The sequence below is a fragment of the Stegodyphus dumicola genome, chromosome 12 (genome assembly GCF_044657685.1).
Source record: "Stegodyphus dumicola isolate Sdum_Otavi_A_Nest chromosome 12, ASM4465768v1".
NCBI classification, from domain to species: Eukaryota; Metazoa; Arthropoda; class Arachnida; order Araneae; family Eresidae; genus Stegodyphus; species Stegodyphus dumicola.
In genome coordinates this window covers 48701139-48710299 of record NC_140779.1, presented here as the reverse complement: position 1 = coordinate 48710299, position 9161 = coordinate 48701139, and the positions used below count along the sequence as shown (strand labels likewise).

Below are 9161 nucleotides of genomic sequence, written 5' to 3'. Positions count from 1 at the left end.
CGTTTGTCGCAAATAACTTGCTTAAAAGTTGAGTATTGCACACTGATCCATAGATTGTATAACTGACCTTCTGTTTGGCGGCAAATGTTTTGGTGCCCTCTTGCTTAATCTGTCGGAAGAGCGACTTTAGTAAAAGTTCTCATTACAATAGCGCCTTACTGATGAATAAAATTCGTTTATAAATCAATCTTCAAAAACTTGTGTTGACTCCCCGCTTTTCTGGTTGATCGCTAAATCACGAAATGTGTTGATTTGTCTCTTCTATTCAATAGCAGTAATATTTCAGAATGATGCACAAGCACTTGAATTCAAAATCACTTTGCACGTTACCTCCTTAAAACAAGAAAAGTGTCCAGAAAAGATGAGTGTTTAAATCCAGAAGTAGGTGTTTTGTCATAAATGTGTGCACGTGATAGCCTCTTCTTCCAAAGTAGATTACTTTTATCATTGAAGACTGCTTGTTGTGAAAGGTGTTCGAGCCTTATGTAAATTTTGATTTTGTTCCCTGCAAGAGGGCGCCTGCGAGCGCCGAACTACTTGTATATCTATTGTACGAACTTGTTCTTCACACAGTCTAATAAACGCAGTAACGAACGTTTGAGTCTACTTTTCATCCGCTAACATGGTCCGTCGTGAGCCAGCGCATTTCTTTGGATGATGTGTCAAGACAATTTTTAACGTTCTGGTATAGAAGGACATTTCGTGCAGGAAAACGGATTTATATTTTGTCTGGATTGTGAAAACAGCGGCAGGAATATGGAGTCAATTTTAAAGCAAAAGCGTATCATTAAGGGTAAGTTGACTTGTTTAATTTCACAAATAAATAGTTTACAAAATCAAGAAAATTCTTTTTCTGCCATTGAAGTGTACGAAAATGATGTTAGTGCATTAAGTGTTGAAGTGAACTGTTTAAACGATAACATTCTTGGTACTTGTTCTGACGCAGAGTTTAGTAAATATGAAATAGAAATGAATGAATTATTTTCCAAATTAGATGCATTAAAAATTACTTTAAAGGAAGAATCAAGAAAACTTGGAAATTCAGGCAAAGATATAATAAATGCTAATGCAAACGTCTTGAAACTTCCTCGCGTGGAATTGCCAGTGTTTACTTCTAATTATGTTGATTGGATATCATTCAGGGATTTATTTCTTGCCAGTGTTGGAAATAATAGTACATTAAGTGGCAGTCAAAAATTGCAATATCTTAAGCTTTCTGTGAAAGGTGAAGCTGCTGTTTTACTACAGTCAGTTCAAATTTCAAACGCGAATTATGAAAAGGCATGGGAAGCGCTTACTGAACGTTATGAAAACGAAATAGAAATAATAAACGCAGCATTAAATAAATTAACTTCACAACCTGTTCTAAAACATGAATCAGCTTCAGGTTTGCGGAGATTAATTGATACAACACAACAGTGTATTGATACATTAAAAATCCTTAAACAGCCGGTAGAGCATTGGGATACTATGATTATTTTTCTGTTAAAAGGGAAACTTGATCATGAAACACTAAAAGAGTGGACGATGGAGCATTCGAACAAGAAAATTTCTGCTTTCGCTGAATTCAAGCGTTTTGTTTTAAACAGAGCGAATGCTATTGCCTCTTTGGCTAGGTGCCAGAGGGAGAAGTCAATTTTGCCTTCTGAAATTAAAACTCGCGGTTCAGGTAGCAGATACGCTTTTTCGTCCCAACTTGTGGCTAATGTGTGCGTTCATTGTAAGAGTAATTCTCATTCTCAGTTATTTAAATGTGATAGTTTTTTAGAACTCCCTATCAAAGAAAAATGGGATATTATTAAAAGGAATAAGTTGTGTGCTTATTGTTTGAAAGATAGTAAAACGCATCCCATTTTTAAATGTCGTGCAGGAATGTGTAAATATTGTTCAAAGCCACATAATACAGTGTTATGTTCGAAAAATTCAAATGATGAAAAATGTCATATACCCATGGAACACGGAACTTCTGCTATTAGTAGCAATAACGCCGCGGTGTCTGTTGCGCAAGCAGTTTTATTGCCTACTGCGATTGTTTATGTTAAAGATATTAATGGCGATTTACAAAAATGCAGGATTCTAATTGATTCAGGTAGCCAGGGCTCATTTATTCGAGAGCACTGTGTAAATTTACTGCAGTTAAAGCGCATTAGTGCAAACATAAGTGTAAATGGCCTGAGCTCGCGAAAAATTGGAAAGGTTTCAGGTTCAGTTCAATTACAAATAACATCTCCATTTTATAAAAACGCAAGCATTTCAGTTAATGCATTAATTATACCCAAGATCACGTGTGACCTTCCTCAATATCAAGTTGATAGATCTGTTTTGACATCTTTCAAACATTTGTGGTTGGCAGATACAAATTGTTTCCAGCCTGGCCCAATAGATATTCTTTTGGGCGCAGATGTATTTGGGGAGATAATGCTTCGTGGACGTTTAACTGTTCCGGGTCATTCGTTAACAGCCTTGGAATCAATATTCGGCTGGGTCATTATCGGAAAGACTAAAAGTGTATCGCAGACAATTGTATCGAATCATGCTAGTTGTACCAATGTTCAGCTCCAGCTTGAAAAATTTTGGAAATTGGAGGAAATTTCGGAGATAAAGCATTACACAGAAGAGGAAATTGAATGTGAAAATCATTTCAAGCGGAATTTTTCTCGTGATTCAACAGGTAGATTTGTTGTTAAGTTTCCATTTCGTAGATCGGGAAATGAACTTGGGTCATCAAGGGATGTTGCTGTACATCGTTTACAAAGCATTGAACGTCAATTTATTAAGAATAAATCTCTTTTCAGTCAATATCACAAATTTATGGAGGACTATCAACAACTTGGTCATATGGAATTGATTCCAGAAAATGAAATTGATGTTCCAGCTAATTCTAGTTTTTACCTTCCGCACCATTCAGTTCCAGATAAAAATGGTGATAAATTTCGAGTCGTATTTGATGGTTCTGCAAAATCTTCTAGCGGTATTTCTCTTAATGAGAAATTGATGGTTGGTCCACAGTTGTAGACTGATCTGACAACATTAATTATTCGTTTCAGAATTCACAGAATAGCTATAACTGCAGATATAGAGAAAATGTACAGACAAATTATACTAAAAGATGCAGACTTTCAGAGAATAGTCTGGCGCGATTCACTTTATAAACCAATTCAGGATTTTCGATTAACTAGGATTGCTTACGGTACTGCATCAGCTTCGTACCTTGCGGTAAGATGTTTACAGCAGTTAGCCATAGATGAAGCAACTAATTTTCCTTTGGCTTCCAAGACATGTCTTAGGGACTTCTACGTTGATGATTTGATGTCCGGAGCCAATTCAGTTACTGAAGCTATAGAATTACAAATGCAATTGAATCAGATGTTGTCACGTGCAGGATTTATTCTAAGAAAATGGGCTTCTAACAGCAAAGAAGTCTTGAATTCAATTAATCCAGATTTGTGCTTATCAAATGTTTCTTTGAACATAGACAATGATGATACTGTAAAAACGTTAGGTATCCTGTGGCATCCAGCTTCAGATATGTTTTTATTCAAAGTCAATTCATCATATCCTGAAGTCTTAACCAAACGAACATTACTTTCAATAATCGCAAAGACCTTTGACCCTGTTGGATGGTTGGCACCGATCACGGTTCGGTATAAATTGATTATGCAAAGATTGTGGAAACATCAGTTTCAGTGGGATGAAAAGGTTCCTCCAGATATTGAATGTGAGTGGAAACAACTTACAGAAGATTTGATATTTATTAAAAGTATCAAAATTTCACGATTCTTGTTGGTTGAATCAGATAACCAGTTTCAACTGCACGGGTTTTGTGACGCCTCAGAGAAGGCCTACGCCGCTGCAATTTATTATCGTTCTGTGTTAGATACTGGACAAATCAATGTTCAGTTAGTGATAGCCAAAACAAGAGTTGCACCACTAAAAACCATATCACTTCCCCGATTGGAACTTTGTGGAGCATTACTGTTGACTAAATTAATGGATTTCACCTGTAGGGCTTTAAATACTCCTATGTCGCAAGTTTATTTTCATACTGATTCCACTATTGTATTAGCCTGGATAAGATCTCATGCAAGCCGATGGAAGACCTTCGTCGCCAACAGAGTAGCAAAAATCCAGACTTTATCCTCTCCTGTCCAGTGGCATCATGTGAGTGGAAATGCTAATCCTGCTGATCTTGCAACCCGTGGTGTGTCATCATCTGCACTGGTTACTTCATTGTGGTTACGTGGTCCAGATTTATTGTATAATTTATTTCCTTTTCAGCAAGCATTATCTGCACCACTACTGGATGATTCTGTGCCAGAGCAAAGATGTGCTTTACAGTCTACAACTGCTGCCAGTCACTTGACAGACGCTCATGATTTATTTTATAAATATTCCTCTCTCACTAAACTTAAACGTGTTGTAGCATTATGTATGAGGTTTGTAAATAACTGTAAAAATTCAGAAGATCAGGTAAGTGGATTTCTAAAAACAAGTGAATTAACTAAAGCTATGCATGTGTTAATTAAATTAATGCAATATGTTGAATTTAAGAATGAAATTAACACTTTAGGCAGAAATCAATCATTATCTGGTACAAGCAAAATTTTATCTTTGAATCCATTTTTAGATAATTTAGGTATTCTCAGGGTGGGCGGTCGCTTGCGACATGCAAACCTTGCATATGGTTTTAGGCATCCAATTTTGCTTCCAAAGAAGCACATTTTAACTCATCTCATTGTTAGACATTACCATGAAAGACTTTTGCATGCAGGTCCACAACTTATGCAATCTTGCATTCAAGAACAATATTGGATCATAAATGGTAGAGCTGTTATCAGAGATTTAGTTAGGAAATGTATAAAGTGTTGCAAAATTAGAGCATCTGTCACTAATCAATTGATGAGCGATTTGCCGTCTAGTCGCGTTTCGCCTGCTCCTGCGTTTTTGCGCTGTGGAGTGGATTACGCAGGTCCTTTTCAAATTAAAGCAAATAAGGGTCGAGGCTCTAGGTCATTCAAGGCATATATAGCTCTATTTGTTTGTTTTACGACAAGAGCTATTCACCTAGAATTAGTGACTGATCTTTCAGCAGATGCTTTTATTGCAGCTCTTAAGAGGTTCATTTCCCTCAGAGGCAAAAGGAATGATATATATAGCGATTGTGGTTCCAATTTTGTTGGAGCAAAACGCAAACTGATGGAATTTGAAAGGCTTGCTAGGTCTGCAACTTATAACCAAAATGTTAGCAGATATTTGGTTGATAATGGCATTAAATGGCATCTAAACGTTCCAGGTGCGCCACATATGGGTGGACTCTGGGAAGCTGGCATAAAATCAACAAAATACCATTTAAAACGAGTAGTTGGTGAGGCGAGATTGACATATGAAGAATTTGAAACATTTCTCACTCAAATAGAAGCTTGTCTTAATTCGCGACCTTTAACAAGTTTGTCTAATGATCCAAATGACTTGTCAGCATTAACGCCTGGTCATTTTCTTATTGGTAGATCATTAACAAGCATTCCTGAACCAAATTACATTGAAGTTTCCCATCTCACCAGATGGCAACATATTCAAAAAATGGTTCAACAATTTTGGAAACGTTGGCACAAAGAATATCTGTGTCGATTACAACAAAGACCAAAATGGCTTTTGCCAACTAAAAATCTTCAAGTTAATGATCTGTGTCTCATAAAGGAGGATAACTTACCTCCAACTAAATGGAAAATAGGTAGAATTACTCAGTTACATCTTGGTCTTGATAGTGTTGTTAGGGTTGTGACTATTAAGACTTCAGATGGCATGGTTAAAAGAAATATTACAAAATTGTGTCCATTACCAATTTGAGTTTTTATTCATGTATTATAAATTAAGTATTATATCATTATTTTAATATTGTATTGTGTTTTAAATTTACTGAATTTTAACCACTAAATGTTGAAATAGTATTTCAAGGTGGGCGGCATGTTCGAGCCTTATGTAAATTTTGATTTTGTTCCCTGCAAGAGGGCGCCTGCGAGCGCCGAACTACTTGTATATCTGTTGTACGAACTTGTTCTTCACACAGTCTAATAAACGCAGTAACGAACGTTTGAGTCTACTTTCCATCCGCTAACAAAAGGTTCCCACCAGTAAAAATTTTCTCTAAACTTTGGGGAAATACTTGCCTAGCTTTATTGTCAGTAATCCTCAAATTGTGAATACTGATTTATTTCTTGAATCTATAAAACCGTCCTCAACTAGCCCCCGAAACATTCAGTGTATTACCAGTTTCTTGCAGAAAACTAAAAGTGCTTTTAGATTTTGCCATTATTCTGACTTAAGAAAAATTTCTCTGTGAAGGAAGCCTACCAGCGGCCGAACGGTAAAGTCGCTGAACACTGGTAGTTCGGTCAGAGTTTCGAATCCCGCGAACGGACTGGCTGCATGGGTGTTTTAGTGGTTTTTCCAATGTGTAACGTGTATACGAGCTAGTTTCCCTTAGAAAGTCCTCTACGAAGGCATTCCCTTTAAGCAGACAGCCCTCCAGGCTGTGCCGTAATTAAATTACTTAACCTTTTGTGAAGGATACAAATGGTTAAATGCAATGGTTTTTCAAAAACAAAGTTCCGACATTTCATCCCTTTTATGCTAACATATCTGATAATGTTGTAGATTTAATTTTGCAGAATTATTCGTATAGTTGAAGATTTTGACGTTAAGGAATTTGTGATTTTAACTTCCCCCTGCCACCTACGAATCGACGTGTCACTTCCAGTTTTATTTCCGAACATATAGCTTTTCTGGTATTGAAAGAAAATATCTCAACATATAGCTTCAAACCCTTTATTTTTCAAAATTATAAAGACTGAAAATCTGCATTTCGCTAAATTATGTACCAAAGTCATAGCTAAACACAAGCCAAGCAATATGAGCAGAGAGCGAGAGACCATTCGATGGAAATCTCCACGTAAGCTGTATTTAATCGTAGTGAGGCATGGATCACAGGACTTATAAGGATTATTTATCTCTGCATGGATCACCACTCTCGCATCTGTCTTCTATCCACTAATCGTTCGTATCGTACCCATTGCCTGATCTGCAGTTTTTGATTATTCTTATTGAAAAGTAACAATTGCTTTGATACAAAATGTGAAATTTTGAATTTTCACAAATTGATCACTAAGAGCGTGGGACAGGCATTAACTGCCTCGCCGAATTGGAGGTAGAACTTGGTTGAATGTTCCTTACCTCTCAGGAGCAGGGCAAATGGGGAGATTTTCCGTACTATACTGCGCGGTTCACTTAATTTTAGTTACTGCTCGCTGGACTGTCGGCGAAACAATCGCGCTGATAGATGTCTGGGTATGTGATAGCATGCCCCCCAAAATTAGAACTGTACAAGATACGGAAATTAATAGACAAATACAGACAAGGTTATCTGATGCTAGGTATTCCAGAAATATCGTTCAAATTAAAACTAAAGTTAAGAAAATGCATATCGGCTTCAACGCAACAAGGGACTCGGTACCTTTTGAATGATTTTTTTTCTTTAAATTTAAGCATTTTCATCTACTTTTTATGAACATTATTAAATCGTTTTGTGAGACAAAATAATTTTAAGCTGAAAAAAAAGTTTTTGCTAGTATTTTTTAATTTAAATTTTCGAAGAAAACTTTTACGATTAAAATGTCTTTCTTCTACAATTTTCAGTGTCACCCCCAGTTTTTTATTGTATTTATTAGTGTTCTTAATAATTTCAAGGAATGATTTTGCAATTAATGAATTAGTTTCTGAGGGAAAAAATACACTTTTATCTAAAATCTTTAAAACAAAGGATTTCGGTCACATTTTCATTTCAAATAATTTTTCCTTTCAGTATTTTGCAAAAAATACTCGAATACTCGGATTCCACAGAAATACTCTGCAAGTGTTTAGAATATCACTAAGTATAATCAGTAGTTATGCTTCAATCTAATAAGAACGTTAAACACAATGGAATGCAAAACGCATCTTAAGAAAGTTAACTCAGAAATATCGCCAATCTCGCGCTTAACTAACAACTGGCAACAATAACAACTTGTATAGCATAAATAATGTCATAAAAATAGTGTGGTATAATGAGATTTACTTTGAAACCGATGTTTCGAATTGATGCCCAAGAAGAACCAGTATTTCCCATTCTGCTTCATTGCATATCTTTCAAAAAAGAGAAAAAAATCATCCAATTAATTTCCTTTATCATTTTTTTAAATGCGAAATGTTTGTTTTATAAGCTGTGAAAACGACGGAAGTTTGTAACCGATATATTTTTAGATATGAAATTTTAAAACTAATGGGCGTCAAAAAGTTCAAAATATGAAGGATTTTAAATTCTCCCAAAATATTTTTTAAAAAAATTACGCTAAAAATTTCATTTAATTTTTTCCCTCCACAGTGTGTTATGGTGCAAACTGTAATATTCTGAGATTCTTAGTTTATTTGTTAATATTTGTAGAAAGTCGTTTCCACATTAAATTTGAAAAAAATTCTAATCGTCTAAAAATCAAAAGCGTGACACCACATCCACAAGCAGTGTATGTACTAAGTTTGAGTTCTATATCTTATCGTGGGCGGTTTAAAAATCCATGACCATCTTTTAACCATAGCGACAAGCACCAAGAGTAATCTAAATAACAGCTTATAAAATAATAATAAAAAGCATATTTTTCAGGAACTATTACGAAATTTCAGGTACCAGTTGCGAAAGTACAGATTACAAAATTAACAACAGTAAACAGCGTTACTAATGTGTAAACAGTATTAGAAGTTTGCCAATTCGGAGACGTGATTGTTCACAGAGGCTTAAGTGTAAAGGGGAAGGAAGACGGTGGTCTTCTGAACGGGTCCTAAAGACGAAACTCTTTCATGTCTCCTTTTTCTCCCGTTGCTAAAGGCAGCTGTGCGAAGGAGCTTTGCATGTGAACGGGGCTTAAGCGTAAAATGGGGCAATGGAAACCGGGGTGTAATATCTCATAAATTATTTATAAAAGCTAATTCTGTCATTTATAGACTCGGAAAATTAAATTCCATTGCAATTTATCATGCCTTCTCCCAAAGCCTGAAAACATTTTGAAGCTTTTACAGAAGTGTTGAAATGAAATTCGCACACTTCTCGTTACTTTTAATTTAATTTCTGTTGC

The 9161-nt window shown here is 35.7% G+C and overlaps 1 protein-coding gene across 3 annotated transcripts in view; it reads left to right on the top strand.

Moving 5' to 3' along the window:
* The first annotated feature begins 640 nt into the window (after positions 1 to 640).
* Positions 641 to 9161, top strand: part of LOC118203569 (phosphatidylinositol-3,5-bisphosphate 3-phosphatase MTMR14-like) — a 143603-nt gene continuing 135082 nt past the window's right edge. The window contains exon 1 of one of the 3 annotated variants that reach the window (XR_015044414.1): positions 641 to 793. Coding sequence is in view for 1 of the 3 variants with exons in the window: in XM_085827700.1 (XP_085683826.1) it covers positions 757 to 793 (37 nt within the window). In the remaining 2 variants the exon portion in view is untranslated. The remainder of the gene's footprint in view (positions 794 to 9161) is intronic. The other 2 variants (XR_015044415.1, XM_085827700.1) reach the window with 2 other exon arrangements.